This window comes from Leguminivora glycinivorella, chromosome 18 (assembly GCF_023078275.1).
Source record: "Leguminivora glycinivorella isolate SPB_JAAS2020 chromosome 18, LegGlyc_1.1, whole genome shotgun sequence".
Taxonomy (NCBI): Eukaryota; Metazoa; Arthropoda; class Insecta; order Lepidoptera; family Tortricidae; genus Leguminivora; species Leguminivora glycinivorella.
The window spans coordinates 137,454-153,799 of record NC_062988.1 but is presented as its reverse complement, the minus strand read 5'-3'; the positions used below and the strand labels follow the sequence as shown (position 1 = coordinate 153,799).

At 48.0% G+C, this 16,346-nt stretch overlaps 2 protein-coding genes and 1 long non-coding RNA gene across 3 annotated transcripts in view; 2 read left to right on the top strand and 1 right to left on the bottom strand.

The window, feature by feature from the left end:
- Positions 1-543, top strand: part of LOC125235875 (probable cytochrome P450 49a1) — a 35,114-nt gene extending 34,571 nt beyond the window's left edge. The window contains exon 13 of the mRNA XM_048142497.1: positions 67-543. Within this exon, the coding sequence (XP_047998454.1) occupies positions 67-183 (117 nt within the window). The 3' untranslated portion in view covers positions 184-543. The remainder of the gene's footprint in view (positions 1-66) is intronic.
- A 2,021-nt stretch (positions 544-2,564) lies between these two features.
- On the top strand, positions 2,565-3,681 carry LOC125235717. The gene is made up of 2 exons (XR_007178125.1): positions 2,565-2,690; positions 3,619-3,681. It is a non-coding gene; the product is annotated as an uncharacterized LOC125235717 (long non-coding RNA).
- Positions 3,682-4,421: 740 nt separating this feature from the next.
- The window catches only part of LOC125235716 (mucin-2-like), an 87,717-nt gene continuing 75,792 nt past the window's right edge, over positions 4,422-16,346 (bottom strand). Inside the window, exons 5-9 of the mRNA XM_048142287.1 lie at positions 15,861-16,028; positions 15,410-15,588; positions 14,841-14,976; positions 6,029-14,654; positions 4,422-5,652 (exon numbers count right to left, since the gene is read on the bottom strand). Coding sequence (XP_047998244.1) covers positions 5,447-5,652; positions 6,029-14,654; positions 14,841-14,976; positions 15,410-15,588; positions 15,861-16,028 — 9,315 coding nt within the window. The 3' untranslated portion in view covers positions 4,422-5,446. The remainder of the gene's footprint in view (positions 5,653-6,028; positions 14,655-14,840; positions 14,977-15,409; positions 15,589-15,860; positions 16,029-16,346) is intronic.

Genomic DNA, 16,346 nt, shown 5'->3' with positions numbered 1-16,346 from the left:
GGCCCTTACCAATGCTTGCTAACAGTTTATCAGCAATTGTAAATCATTAACTTTGTTGCTCTTCAGATGGTGCAGGCGTTCAAGCTGGAGTACCACCACGAACCGCTGGAGTACCACATTCACCCCATGTACACCCCGGACGGGCCTATCCGGATCAAGCTCATCGACCGGGAGAGTACTTAGTGTAGTAGGCCGCCGACTTAGGGATACGTTCTACGATCCACGTTCCGGGTCACTTCCGGGTCGTATGTGGTGCAGCGGATTCCATTGGCCATACAACGTGGAAATGCTGGTGCTGTGCCCGGTACGACGCGGGCGTGTCCTAGTTAAATTACGCGTATGTTATTAACCCACATATGGGTAAATGACGAACTAGGGATTGCAATCCGGTCCGGCGGATCCGGTAATCCGGCCGGATCCGGTGCTTTTTTCATGCTACCGGATCCGGTGAAATTCGCCGGATCCGGTACCGGATCCGGTATTGTAATTTAATATGTTGGAATAGTGCTAAAAAATAACATTTGAACGTAACTCAACAGGGGATTGCAATCCGGTTTGATTTCCAATCAAAAAATAATTTAATACGTACGTTTTTTTGCATTACTAGGCCGTTTGGAAGTAGGTAAAATAATGTGCACAAGTGACGCGTCAAACTTTCCGTCTTTGAATCTGTAGTGAAATCTGTGCAATTGTTTGCTTGGATGCAAAATGTGGAATAGTGGAGAGTGACAAAGGGCCATACGACAAAACTTTTCGTTAACATGTCACTGAGGTCGATCTTTCGCGTTTTCTGGCCAAACACTATCCGAAATCAAGACCAATTGAGTATATGCCAGCAAACACCCATTAGTGAGGAAACCGCGACACAAAAAGTACATTGGTAGCACACAATTCCAAGAGTTCCCTCTAACGAAATAACGCAACCATTTCTTTCGGCTGGAAATCGCCTGCCGCTGGAAGGAGCCTTGGCTCCGGGCGCCCTGTAAACTCATGGAAGCGGTCCGTTGAGGATGAACTACGAGCGACCGGGTCGAGCTGGAGCGAGGCCACGAGGGTAGCTGAAGATAGGAAGGCATGGCGCGAGCCTGAGAAGGCCCTTTGCATCTCTGTGCTGACGTAGGACTACTTACAAGAATAACAACGTTTTCAGCATGATATAAGAAGTATGAGGGCACATTGCTACAAGAATCACAAAAAACAATTCAAAGCTTAAATATGAATATTTTTTCAGCAATAGCAAATAATACTAAGGTCAATTACTCTTAATGACTTTAATTTAGCTACTGTAGTTTTTTTTAGTTCTTCTTTGCGTGTGAGAAAAGTTAACTGTAAAATAACACAAAACATAATTATCTTTTTTTAAATAGTTATCTCATAATGCATGTAGGTAATGTTTAATGTCCGTTCTTAATTGTTTAAGATACAAGCTCTATAGGTATTACTGTAAAACAATACAGTAAAAATAATTTTGTTATCCTATGAAAGTTTAAAAAGAACGAAAGAATTTTATTTGCGACTTGTTACCTGGTACCTAATAATGTTGATTTCTAAGCTTTAAACTTTTGTTTACTAATAGTGAAGCAAAATACCATCATATTTCTCATATTATGCTGAAAACATACAAAAAAATTTACTATTTGGGTACTTTTAATCCTCAAGGCCAATCCGGCCGGATCCGGCCGGATCCGCCGGATTGGGACCAAAATCCGGCCGCATCCGGCCGGATTGGATATCAGACCGGATTGCAATCCCTATGACGAACCCTCTTGCGGATAGCTTTATTTGTGTAATAAGGACGACGCCTGTAGTCCTAACCTCATGACGAAGCATGTGTTGCGGATATTCAGTTGTAAAATATTTAATGTTACTATATATTTAAAAGTTAGTGTAGTTAGGTCACAGGTCAAAAGAGTAGGTAGAGTGTAGTTAGCTCACATAGGCCTCAGCGGTAAAGATGGCACCTACCACCACGAGACTGGAGGAATATGAGAATGTTTCATAATCCCATCCATCCAACATTTTATTGGGGTTAGGTGTTAGATATGGAAGTTTGGTGCTAATATAAATGTTGTACCAATCGCGCCGGTCACTGCGTACCTTATATTAAGTTTGTATGTAAAAAGGTTTTTTTTTACGATTTTATTTTATTTTATATGAATTTGTTATTCATTGTACATATTTGATGTTGATCTTGATGTTTAAAATTAAAAAATAGTGCTTATAATAAACATAAATCTCCCTCTCGCAATACGACAAGCACAGAGCAAGTTTTCCTTCAAACGTCAATTACGTAAACACTTCTCGCAGGTACACCAACGTTGTTAGACAGTAATGGTTAAATGGGTACTACATATATGTATGTTATATATTTTAGTAAGTTTATGTATGTGTATGATTGTACTTATTTATGTATGTATATTGATGATGCATATAGTATTTAGATAGTGACTTATATCTATTTAAATTTCTGTTTTATTTTCCGCACCAATTGTAAGTTTCTGTTTGGTCCAATGGTTGACTGGTAGAGAATGCCTTAAGGCATTGAGTTCGCCATTTGTACTTTATGTTGTGCAATAAAGGTTAAATAAATAAATAAATAAATATTTTTACTTAAATTGAATATTTACGAAATTGTTTTTTGCCTGGGTTTTTAATGAAAATGTTATTCTTGTCATTTAGTATCGTCGTAGGTAGAGATGGGTAGGGGTGAGTAAATACTGAGTATTTACCCGTAATTTACTCAAAGCACCGAGTAAATACTCGTATTTACTCATTTGGGTGAGTAGAAACTGTTACCTAAAAATAATTTAAAAAATGAGATTTAAGTATTTAGTCGTGTTTATTTTAACTGTGTGGACATGTTTAAATGAGATTTATATTATTAGAAGCTTATGGGAGTCTTAGTTTGTCGAAAAAGAGGTCAACATTGTGAGAAAAAAATAGTGATAATGTTTAGTTAGCAGTTTTGTTTTAAAAAAGCAGGTATTTACAGTAAAAGTATGAGACTTAAATTAAATTGATGTTCTAGATAACGGCATGACGTTCGGAAGTGATTGTTAATGTGGCACTTACGATACGACCTTTTATTAAGGTTTTTCTAAAGAAAACTCAAAAATGGCTCAGCTGATGACGTTTAAAGTACTAGTTTTGTGTTTTGTATTATATGGGCAATAATTTGACGGTTTCTGGATATTTTTCCAACAACGAATTCGAAAGTTATAAAGGTATAAACATTATTTCGGCCTTAATTATCGTTTTATTCCAAAACTGTTCATATTATTAAAAAACTTTTTTAGAAACATTCAATTAGTTTTTAAAGACCTATCAGATGATGTATAATATACTGGTAATTTCTGAATTTTATTTTTGTGAAAAATAGTTACATGTATGGAGAGCACGTCTTTAAAATAAAATTCATATAAATTTGATTACTTAACTTAGTAGCCGATAACAAAATACACCAATATTTCTAATTTGTATTTCCATTTCAGCACGCTAAATAGTTTATACCCACCAATTTGAGTAAAAACGAGTAAATACGGGTATTTTGAGTAAATACTGAGTATTTACTCGATATTTACTCTTGAGTATTTACTCACTACCCATCTCTAGTCGTAGGTATATTTACCGACTAGCTCTTATAATGGTCTTTAAAATATTACGTACATGATATATGCCCATGAAAATGTTGTTTTTTTTTTTAGTATGAACGTAGACGTTTGACCACGATCATACCTGATGGTAAGTGATCATGTAGGTAGGTACTCTCATCAAAAAGAGAATAGTTCTCTTTAAACGGTTACCCACATGTACCACCTAATAAAAACGACCTAAGTACGTGTTAGGTATATGAAGTAGATAGAGTAATTAAGTCCTCAACATTTTCGTTGGTCTCTCTTAATTAAGGTAGAGATGGGTAATCTCGACTCCGCGATTGGATCTGAGTCACTAAATCCGGATTCGCGTTCGGTACCGACTCCACTTATCGACTCTTTGACTCCTTTGAATCCTACAAATCTAAGTCACTCCAGACTAGATTAAGGATAGTCATTTATAAAATCGACTTTGTAATAACTCTTGTAGACTTTAGTTGAGGACGAGATACATGTAACTAACTATACACGAATTTATGTACCTAAGGTTACTTCGTATTCAGTATTGTAATATTATTATTGTAATTTATATTTTGTACTGTATACATAATTATATGTGGTTGTATTGTATTATATTATTATAAGACTTTATGTTTGAATATAAAATAAAAAATAAAACTGTGTTTCATTTTATAAACTCCAATAAAGTGGTGATAAAAAATGGATTGCCTGAGGAATCTAAGGCGTTGTCTATTTATAGTAGGTACCCAAAATGTAGGTTAAATTAGACAAGAATACCCTTGCAATTTTAAAAATAAAACAAAATACTTTATAAATTTACATTCATAGAATGTTTTATTTGATACAAAACATCAAATCTTAAAAACGCCTGAAATGTACAAAAGCGGTCTCCTTAAATTAAACAACTCATTTTTACATTTCTTACAACTCTTTGTGCAGCCAGCAGCCGCAGCCGCAGCCGCAGCGCCCGAGACGATCTCAACACGACTCAACTACCTCCGAGCTTGTGTAGGCCTTCTTGAGCACTACGCCCGAGCAGGAATAATTGCCGCCGACTGCATAACTGTTTTTGTACATAACTGGGCTAGTCAACTTGTTTGACAGACTACAAAATATAACTAAAATACATATGTTTACATCGAATGGCCACAAACAAATACTGGCATATATTCATTATTTACAAATATGTAAATATCACAAAATCAAGCTTGAAATTTGAAGGTTTCAAAATAAAAGTACATATATCTTGACTAGGGCAAATAAATAAACATTGATATATTTATGTACATATTTTCTGAGGATGCGATCAGAACGGAGTTTTTATGGCACTATTTTATAAGAAATAAAATAGGCATCCGAGTATTATGACTTTAGCTTAATATACGGCAGTGGTAGATACTAATACAAATAATAACGCAAAAGCAGCCATTTGCATTAAAAATATTACAAATATAAAAAAAATCTTACTAGTATCACAATGTCCCATGATTACTCTTAACAGTCCTGACTGAATTGACAAATGCACTGCTATAGTGACAAAAACAAAAAGGTACCAATATAATATTTAAAACATAATACCATTTACTTATGTATTTATCCTTATATTATATACCAAGGCCATTAACAGTAAAGTAAGAAATGTCTCAGGTCACATGTAATAGTCGGCCGCGGCAGAGCCTAGGTTTACAAACATGTGATCTTATTACTGGCTATGGTGCACTATTTTTCTGTTCGACGGAGGTAGCGGTAACTTCGTTCGAGAATTTGACGCGTTTCGGCCGAAGGACAGAAAATACAATAATATTGTTAGTTCAGTCAGGACAAGCAGTTATTTAGCAAGTGCTCTGCGCGGCTGGTTTCTTGTTATGCCTGTACACATACACCGCCAGCGTGGCGGACAGCAGCATGAGCAGCGCCGAGCCCACGGTGACGTAGATGACCGCGGAGCTGTTGCCGGCCTGCGCGGCGGCCTCCGCCACGCCGCCGACGTCACGGGCCTTTCGCGACAGAGGCTTCGTCCGCGTGAACTGGAAGTTATCTGAAAAATAAAAACAAAAAAGTGTTACAGAGAAGATAGACAATGCTAATGAACTGCGACATGTTAAAAAGGTAGGTGTTAGGTTCCAAATCAAAAAGGTAGACTGAAATAGGATCCTTTAGATCTTAAAATAAACATCTGAATTTAACAATAAATAAATAAACAATTGAATTTAATACGACTCTGAAATGTGAATTGGAATGTATTGGAAGTATTTCTAAAAAGATTTATATGGTTTTACCTTGCAGTATCTAATTTTTTCTCGTCCTTCACAACTTTGACATTTCTAATCGTGCAAATAATAATTTCTAAATAAGTACCTAAGTACAGTTTCTCTAAATTTCTCTGTATTTAAATGTACTTAAATGATTCTTACCTATAGCAGCCTGAGCTTCGTCGTCGTAATCTATATTTTTGGCAGTTCTTCCGCCCTTGATTTCGTTTTCGCTGGGGAAAGGCGGGAGGTAAGTCGACGGGGGGTTGGTGCTACTGGGTCTGAAGGGCTGCGGGCATCTCGGGTCTTTCGACCCTGGGTAGCAAGAGCTGGGGGTCGTAGGTTGCGGGCATCTAGGGTCTTGAGAACCGGGGTAGCACCTCGGGCCCTGGGTTGTGGGTTCTGTAGGCTTCGGGCAGCGAGGGTCTGTACTGCCTGGGTAGCATCGCGGACGACCTTGGGTGGTCGGTTGGGGACAACGAGGATCGGTGCTTCCAGGGTAGCAGTTGGGGGGAGCTTGGGTGGTCGGTTTGGGGCATCGCGGATCGGTTGATCCCGGGTAGCATCTCGGCCCTTGCGTGGAAGGTGGCAAGTAAGTCGGAGGACTCACTGTCGTGGGTCGTGGAGGTTGGGGACAGTTAGGGTCGGGGGAACCAGGGTAACAACGTGGCCTTTGTGTAGTAGGCTTAGGGCACCTAGGGTCTTGGCTGCCGGGGTAACACCTGGGCGGGGCGGGGGTTGTAGGGGCGGGGGTGGTCGGTGCGGGGGTGGTAGGTCTGGGACAGCGAGGATCTGTGCTGCCAGGGTAACACCTCGGAGGTGCCTGAGTGGTGGGTCTCGGGCATCTAGGGTCTGTGCTACCTGGATAGCAGTTCGGCGGAGCTTGGGTGGTGGGCTTAGGACACCTAGGGTCGTTGGAGCCAGGGTAACACCTAGGGCCTTGGGTGGAAGGTGGCAGGTAAGTAGGCGGCGTTAAAGTGGTAGGTCTCGGAGGTTGTGGGCAGTTAGGATCGGGGGACCCGGGATAGCACACGGGTTTTGGTGTCGTAGGTTTAGGGCATCTAGGATCTTGGCTGCCTGGATAGCATCTAGGTGCAGGTTGGGTTGTTGGTGCTAAGGTGGTAGGCTTGGGGCATCTAGGGTCCGTGCTTCCAGGGTAGCAATTAGGTGGGGCCTGAGTAGTAGGACGAGGGCATCTGGGGTCCGTGCTTCCAGGGTAGCAGTTGGGTGGGGCCTGGGTAGTGGGCTTAGGGCACCTAGGGTCTTGGCTGCCTGGGTAGCATCTGGGAGCAGGTTGGGTAGTTGGTGCTAATGTAGTAGGCTTAGGGCATCTGGGGTCATTTGAGCCTGGGTAACATCTAGGAGCTTGAGTTGTTGGTGGTGGAGTGGGTTTAGGACACCTAGGGTCATTATTTCCTGGGTAGCAGTTGGGTGGGGCCTGAGTAGTAGGTTTAGGGCATCGTGGGTCATTTGAGCCAGGGTAACATCTTGGACCTTGCGTGGAAGGTGGCAGATAAGTAGGAGGAGTTAATGTTGTAGGTCTTGGTGGTTGAGGGCAGCTAGGGTCGGGAGAGCCAGGGTAGCAGGCGGGTTTTCTTGTGGTCGGCGGGGGCGTGGGGCGGGGGCACCTAGGGTCATTACTGCCAGGGTAGCAGTTGGGAGGTGCCTGGGTGGTTGGCTTTGGGCATCGTGGGTCATTTGAGCCAGGGTAACATCTCGGGGCTTGAGTGGTTGGTGGTGGAGTAGGCCTAGGACACCTAGGGTCATTACTGCCGGGGTAGCAATTGGGTGGCGCTTGGGTAGTGGGTTTAGGGCATCGTGGGTCATTTGAGCCAGGATAACATCTAGGAGCTTGAGTCGTTGGTGGAGGAGTGGGTTTAGGACATCTAGGGTCATTATTCCCTGGGTAGCAATTGGGAGGAGCCTGTGTCGTGGGCCTTGGGCATCTGGGGTCGTTACTACCAGGATAACAGTTAGGAGGAGCCTGAGTAGTAGGTTTAGGGCATCGTGGGTCATTTGAGCCTGGGTAACAGCTAGGAGCTTGAGTCGTTGGTGCTAAAGTTGTTGGCTTAGGGCATCTAGGATCTGTGCTTCCTGGATAGCAATTAGGGGGTGCCTGGGTAGTAGGCTTAGGGCACCTAGGGTCATTATTTCCTGGGTAGCAGTTAGGCGGGGCCTGCGTAGTGGGTTTAGGGCATCTAGGATCTGTGCTTCCTGGATAGCAATTAGGTGGTGCTTGTGTAGTCGGTTTAGGGCACCTAGGGTCGTTAGACCCGGGGTAGCATCTAGGTCCTTGAGTAGAAGGTGGTAAGTACGTGGGTCCAACCGTTGTGGTCCGAGGTGGTTGAGGGCAGTTCGGATCGGGAGAACCTGGATAGCAGACAGGTTTAGGTGTTGTGGGCTTAGGACACCTAGGATCATTGCTGCCGGGATAACACCTTGGTTGTGCTTGAGTTGTAGGCTTAGGGCACCTAGGATCAGTGGATCCAGGGAAGCAATTAGGAGGGGCGGGGGTGGTAGGTTTAGGGCATCTAGGGTCTTGGCTGCCTGGGTAACATCTTGGGGCTTGAGTAGTTGGTGGTGGAGTGGGCTTAGGACACCTAGGGTCATTATTTCCTGGGTAACAGTTGGGAGGTGCCTGGGTGGTTGGCTTAGGGCACCTAGGATCAGTGGATCCAGGGTAACAATTAGGAGGGGCAGGGGTAGTAGGTTTAGGGCATCTAGGGTCTTGGCTGCCTGGGTAACATCTGGGGGCTTGAGTGGTTGGTGGTGGAGTGGGTTTAGGACACCTAGGGTCATTATTCCCCGGGTAGCAGTTGGGAGGGGCTTGTGTCGTGGGCCTTGGACATCTGGGGTCATTACTACCAGGATAACAGTTGGGAGGGGCCTGTGTGGTGGGTCTTGGGCATCTGGGGTCGTTACTGCCAGGGTAACAGTTAGGAGGAGCCTGAGTAGTAGGTTTAGGGCATCGAGGGTCATTTGAGCCAGGGTAACATCTAGGAGCTTGAGTCGTTGGTGGTGGAGTGGGTTTAGGACACCTAGGATCATTATTCCCTGGGTAGCAGTTGGGAGGTGCCTGGGTGGTTGGTTTAGGACATCTAGGGTCAGTAGATCCTGGGTAGCAGTTTGGTGGAGCTTGGGTAGTGGGCTTCGGGCATCTAAGATCATTTGAGCCCGGATAACACCTAGGAGCTTGAGTGGAAGGTGGCAGGTAGGTAGGCGGCGTCAAAGTAGTGGGTCTTGGAGGTTGTGGGCAGCTAGGGTCTGGAGAGCCGGGGTAACAAACAGGCTTAGGAGTTGTTGGTTTTGGACATCTAGGATCGGTTGATCCTGGGTAACATTTGATTTGAGGAGGCGCTGTAGGTCTGGGGCACCTAGGATCTGTGCTTCCAGGGTAGCAGTTCAGTGGCGCCGGAGTAGTAGGCCTTGGGCACCGTGGATCCGTGGAGCCGGGGTAGCAATTAGGACGAGCAGTGGTTGTAGGCGCTGGGGTAGTGGGTTTTGGACAACGGGGATCGGTTGATCCGGGATAACAGTTCGGTGGGGCTGGAGTAGTTGGTTTTGGACAACGGGGATCGGTTGATCCGGGATAACAGTTCGGTGGGGCTGGAGTAGTTGGTTTTGGACAACGGGGATCGGTTGATCCGGGATAACAGTTCGGTGGGGCTGGAGTAGTTGGTTTTGGGCAACGAGGGTCGGTTGATCCGGGATAACAGTTCGGTGGGGCTGGAGTAGTTGGTTTTGGGCAACGAGGGTCGGTTGATCCGGGGAAACACTTGAGAGGAGCCGGAGTTGTGGGCTTTGGGCATCTTGGATCTGTGCTCCCAGGGTAACAGTTGGGCGCGGCCGGGGTTGTTGGCTTCGGGCAGCGAGGATCATTTGATCCGGGATAACATTTAGGAGGTTCTGGCGTTGTGGGTCTTGGACAACGTGGATCATTAGAACCTGGGTAGCATTTTGGACCCGCAGTTGAAGGTGGAAGGTATGTCGGCGGGGTTAAAGTGGTAGGTCTTGGTGGTTGAGGGCAGTTGGGGTCAGGAGAGCCTGGATAACAAGCGGGTTTAGGAGTCGTTTGGGGGCAACGAGGATCCCTGTTGCCAGGGTAGCAATTCGGAGGGGCCGGAGTGGTTGGTTTAGGGCAGCGAGGGTCGTTGCTTCCAGGGAAGCATCTGGGAGGAGCAGGGGTAGTTGGTTTTGGGCACCTAGGGTCATTACTTCCTGGGTAGCAATTCGGTGGAGCCTGGGTAGTAGGCTTAGGGCACCTAGGATCATTACTTCCTGGATAACAGTTGGGACGAGCAGTAGTTGTCGGAACAGGAGTAGTAGGTCGTGGACAACGGGGATCCGTGGATCCAGGATAGCAGTTAGGCGGTGCTGGGGTTGTTGGTCTTGGGCACCTAGGATCGTTACTTCCTGGATAGCATTTAGGCTGTCCGGTGGTCGATGGAGGTAAATAAGTGGGAGGTGAAGATGTGGTGGGTCTTGGTGGTTGAGGGCAGTTAGGATCAGGGGATCCGGGATAGCACACTGGTTTTTGTGTAGTAGGTTTAGGGCAACGAGGATCTGTGCTTCCAGGGTAGCAGTTCGGTGGGGCTGGAGTAGTAGGCCTTGGGCACCGTGGATCTGTGGATCCCGGGTAGCAATTAGGGCGAGCGGTAGTTGTAGGCGCGGGGGTAGTGGGTCTCGGGCAACGAGGATCTGTAGAGCCAGGGTAGCAATTAGGTCTGGCAGGAGTAGTAGGTTTAGGGCATCGCGGATCTGTGCTTCCAGGATAACATCTAGGTTGTGCAGGAGTGGTTGGCCTTGGGCAACGAGGGTCAGTAGAGCCAGGGTAACAATTCGGAGGTGCCGGCGTCGAAGGTCTGGGGCATTTCGCATCAGTGAAACCAGGGAAACACTTTGGCTTCTCCGGTTCAGGAGGTAAGTAAGTCGGAGGAGTTAGGGTAGTGGGTCTGGGTGGCTGTGGGCAGTTAGGATCGGGAGAGCCAGGGTAGCAAACAGGTTTAGGAGAAGTCGGTTTTGGACAACGTGGATCTGTTGATCCGGGGTAGCAGTTTGGTGGGGCAGGAGTGGTGGGTCTTGGGCATCGTGGATCTGTAGATCCAGGATAACAATTGGGTTGGGCAGTAGTTGGAGGCACGGGAGTAGTCCTTGGACAACGTGGATCCGTGTTTCCAGGGTAACAGTTTGGTGGAGCGGGAGTAGTGGGTTTGGGGCAGCGAGGATCAGTTGATCCTGGGAAGCAATTTGGTGGAGCAGGAGTAGTCGGTCTTGGACAACGTGGATCTGTGGACCCAGGGTAACATTTTGGTGGGGCAGGAGTGGTAGGTTTGGGGCAGCGGGGATCAGTTGATCCTGGGTAGCAGTTTGGTGGGGCAGGAGTTGTGGGCCTTGGACAACGAGGGTCCGTGGATCCAGGATAACAGTTAGGAGGCGCTGGGGTGGTGGGTCTGGGGCACCTTGGGTCATTGTTTCCGGGGTAGCAGTTAGGTGGTGCTGGTGTGGTCGGTTTGGGACAACGAGGGTCATTACTTCCAGGATAGCATTTGGGCTGTCCGGTTGTTGATGGGGGCAAGTAAGTAGGTGGTGACAGCGTAGTTGGTCTCGTAGGTTGCGGGCAGCTGGGATCAGGGGATCCAGGGTAGCACACAGGTTTTTGGGTGGTCGGTTTTGGACATCTAGGGTCTGTGCTTCCAGGGTAGCAATTAGGGGGCGCTGGTGTGGTCGGTCTTGGACAGCGTGGATCTGTGGATCCGGGGTAGCAGTTAGGACGAGCAGTGGTGGTAGGAGCGGGGGTGGTGGGTCTTGGACAACGTGGGTCTGTGTTTCCAGGGTAACAGTTTGGTGGGGCTGGGGTAGTAGGCCTTGGGCATCGTGGATCTGTGGATCCGGGGTAGCAATTAGGCCGGGCAGTGGTGGTAGGAGCAGGGGTAGTGGGTCTCGGACAACGGGGATCGGTCGATCCGGGATAGCAGTTAGGGGGTGCTGGCGTAGTAGGCCTCGGGCATCGTGGGTCATTGCTTCCAGGATAGCATTTAGGCTGTGCAGTGGTGGATGGAGGCAAGTAAGTTGGCGGCGATGAAGTAGTTGGTCTTGGGGGCTGTGGACAGTTGGGGTCGGGGGATCCCGGGTAGCACACTGGTTTTTGTGTAGTAGGCTTAGGGCATCGGGGGTCGGTGCTTCCAGGGTAACAATTAGGCGGTGCTGGCGTAGTGGGTCTCGGGCAACGCGGGTCTGTGGACCCTGGGTAGCAGTTAGGTGGAGCCTGAGTAGTTGGTTTCGGGCAGCGGGGATCAGTAGATCCAGGATAACAGTTTGGTGGGGCGGGCGTGGTAGGTTTTGGGCAACGTGGATCCGTGGATCCGGGGTAGCAGTTAGGACGGGCGGTGGTTGTAGGTGTAGGGGTCGTTGGTCTTGGGCAACGAGGATCCGTAGATCCAGGATAACAGTTGGGAGGGGCAGGAGTAGTCGGTCGCGGGCACCGTGGGTCGTTACTGCCCGGGTAGCATTTGGGTTGACCAGTAGTCGATGGCGGTAAATATGTCGGTGGCGACAGCGTGGAAGGTCGAGTCGGTTGAGGGCAGTTAGGGTCAGGGGATCCAGGGTAGCACACAGGTTTTCTCGGCGTGGTGGGAGCTGGTGTAGTGGGTCGTGGGCATCGAGGATCCGTGCTTCCAGGGTAGCAGTTAGGGGGCGCTGGGGTCGTTGGTCGCGGACAACGTGGGTCCGTGGATCCAGGGTAGCAATTAGGAGGCGCTGGGGTGGTGGGCCTTGGGCAACGTGGATCTGTGGATCCAGGATAGCAATTAGGTGGAGCAGGTGTGGTAGGTTTGGGGCAACGAGGATCACTTGATCCCGGGTAGCAATTAGGTAGGGCAGGCGTGGTAGGTTTGGGGCAACGAGGATCACTTGATCCAGGGTAGCAATTAGGTGGGGCAGGTGTGGTAGGTTTGGGGCAACGAGGATCACTTGATCCAGGATAACAATTAGGTGGGGCAGGAGTAGTTGGTCTGGGGCAGCGAGGATCGTTACTTCCAGGGTAGCACTTTGGCTGTCCAGTCGTTGAGGGTGGTAAGTAAGTTGGCGGTGAAGAAGTCGTAGGTCTTGGTGGTTGAGGGCAGTTAGGGTCGGGGGATCCAGGGTAGCACACAGGTTTCCTTGGCGTGGTGGGAGTGGGGGTAGTAGGTCTTGGACACCGTGGGTCTGTGTTTCCTGGGTAACAGTTTGGTGGGGCTGGGGTAGTAGGCCTTGGGCATCGAGGATCTGTGCTTCCCGGATAGCAGTTAGGCCGGGCAGTGGTGGTAGGCACAGGGGTAGTAGGCCTCGGACAGCGCGGATCCGTATTTCCAGGATAACAGTTTGGTGGAGCAGGAGTTGTTGGTCGTGGGCAACGTGGGTCAGTAGACCCGGGGTAGCAATTAGGACGAGCAGTGGTGGTAGGTGCGGGGGTGGTTGGTCTCGGGCATCGAGGATCGTCGCTTCCAGGGTAGCATTTTGGCTGACCAGTAGTTGAGGGTGGTAAATAAGTTGGTGGTGACGAAGTAGTAGGTCTTGGTGGTTGAGTGCAGTTAGGGTCGGGGGATCCAGGATAGCAAACCGGCTTTCTTGTTATTGTGGGGGCTGGAGTTGTAGGACGTGGGCAACGGGGGTCAGTAGACCCAGGGTAGCAGTTAGGGCGAGCAGTAGTTGTAGGTGCAGGAGTCGTCGGTCTCGGGCAACGAGGGTCCGTAGATCCAGGATAGCAGTTTGGTGGAGAGGGCGTAGTAGGTTTAGGGCATCGAGGATCCGTGCTTCCAGGGTAACAGTTTGGAGGGGCGGGCGTGGTGGGCCTAGGGCAGCGTGGATCCGTGGATCCAGGGTAGCAGATGGGACGAGCAGTGGTGGTAGGTGCGGGGGTGGTGGGTATCGGGCAACGAGGGTCCGTAGAGCCTGGGTAGCAATTGGGGGGCGCTGGAGTGGTGGGTCTCGGGCAACGAGGATCATTACTTCCAGGATAACATTTGGGCTGCCCAGTCGTTGACGGTGGTAAATACGTCGGCGGCGCCAATGTTGAAGGACGAGTTGGTTGAGGGCAGTTGGGGTCTGGCGAGCCAGGGTAACACGCAGGCTTCGGCTCCGGTGTGGTCGGCCTAGGGCATCTAGGATCAGTGCTGCCTGGGTAGCAGTTAGGTTGCTGCGTCGTTCTCGGGCACGCTGGGTTGGTGCTGCCAGGATAACACTTTGGTGTTTCCACTGGGCAGCGAGGATCTTGACTTCCTGGGTAACAGTTGGGTTGTGCCGGCGTGGTGTTCGGTTTGGGGCACCTGGCGTCGTTAGAGCCGGGGAAACAGTTAGGTGGCGCTGGCGTAGTAGGCCTTGGACACCTCGGGTCGTTGCTGCCTGGGAAGCAGTTGGGTTGCGAAGGTGTGGTAGGCCTTGGACACCTGGGGTCTGTTGATCCCGGATAGCAGTTAGGAGCTGATGGAGTAGTGGGTCTAGGACATCTAGGGTCGTTGCTGCCAGGGAAGCAGTTGGGTTGTGAAGGTGTCGTAGGTCTCGGACACCTAGGGTCGGTTGAACCTGGGTAACAATTTGGTCGACCGGTCGTTGGTACGTAAGTCGGCGGCGGTGTGGTCTGTATCTGAGGGCACCTAGCATCCGTGCTTCCAGGGTAACAATTGGGAGCAGGCGGTATGGCCTTGGGACACCTGGGGTCGGTAGACCCGGGGTAACACTTGACTTGCGGTTGGCGTGTTGTTATTTCGGTCGTGATTCCTTTGCAGTCTCCATCGCAGTTACTCGTGCAAAGCTGAAGAATAATGGATGAGATTTTTAGTTAAAATGTTAGTTATACGATTAGAATTAATTTTAAATCTTTGGTGAGAGTTCAATGAATTTATTTGCGATTGATGTAACTTTGTCCTACAACTATAGATGGCGGTAGTTACATTATACAAGGTCAAAAGCTAGTGGTGAACGAAGATGACAATATTACCTCGACGTTGCATGTGAGGAAGACCTGGTCGGTCTCCGGGAAGCGGAAGGCGCTGACTCTGCTGTAGGCGATGAGGGTGGCGCCGCTCTTGCCGGTGTTCGTGCTCTTCTGCCACAAGTCTATGAGCTTCCTCTTCCTGAAAATATTAGAATGAAAAAAGTTTATTATATAAATTAATAATTTCAGAAAATCACGACCCTGTGTCCTGACCAACAATATATTAGTTTCCCTTTAACGTTGGTCTCTGGATACTAAAGGTGCTGATGTGCGTTTCATGGAAGAATCCTGTCATAGTAAAATTCAGTGAACATGTTTCCTAATCCCTAATCATCTTTCCAAGTAGGTACATTCAAGTGCGCTGATTTTTGAATAAACAGAAATGGCGGCTTCAAACTCTTTAAGTTAGTAAAATGTATATTTACTAATACTCTTTGTCGAAATGAGGCGTGTTTTCGTTTTAGGTTGGAAGATATAATATTTGGTAGTAAATCGTATTGCAGTATTTGAGAGCGCATTAGGTATCCAAATTCAAGAGCATGCTGGGCTCTTTTAGAAAAAGAGGTGCTTACTTGGGGCACCCCTCCTTGTCCGTGAGCTGAATCTTGTTGGTGTTGGGGCTGTCGTAGTCCTCGCCGTCGTAGGCCCAGCAGTCGTGGATCTTCAGGTTGAACTGGTTCCGCACGTCCTTCAGGTACACCAGGATCGTCAGGTACTCGCCGATCTTGATGGAGTCCTTCAGGGGGGTCGTCTGGGAACAATGATTTATCAAGTTAAGTATAAAGAACATTTATTTCGAGTTTCAACAACAGATAATACCAGACGTCTTCAGAGGTTCCTGTGTCGAGGGCCGCGGGAAACGAGGTAGCCGGGTAACTTAATAAAGAGTGACTGAGTACAAATATTCAGCTACTCCAGAATATGACAAATGAATGGGTACATAATAATCTGGTCTTCATTGAAGGTATGAAAATGTCCAGCAAGTCCATAAACTGGCTTCAGACTTTAGGCTGCAGTACTCACATTGGGGAACACGCCCTTCTGTATGTCCATCCAGCACTCGACGCCTCCAGCCGGGCCCTCCACGGCCACCACGTCCAGCATGTCCACCATAAACGGCTTCAGCTTGAGTGTGTGCGACTCCTGGCGCTGCCCGGTCGACAGCTCGTATGATGTGCGCGCGCATGACACCTGGAACACAGAGAAAACCAATCAGGACACTTATTCATACAACATTACTGTCAGCCTAGCTCAAGACGACAAGCGTTCATTGATGAAACAAAAATAATAAGCTAATTAAGCAGCACGAGCTGATGGAGTTTACATGTTTTTCTAGTTATCAGCTCTATTAAATTTATTTATGTTCGTACAAATGAAACCTCGACTTTCATAAGAGCATTATTTTAACCTAAATTGAAGAATAAAGAATTTCATTTCATTTCATTATTTCGCTTGGGTCGTGTAGTGTAGGCAGAGTGCAGCGACCCTGTACGAAGTCATCAGCCTGGG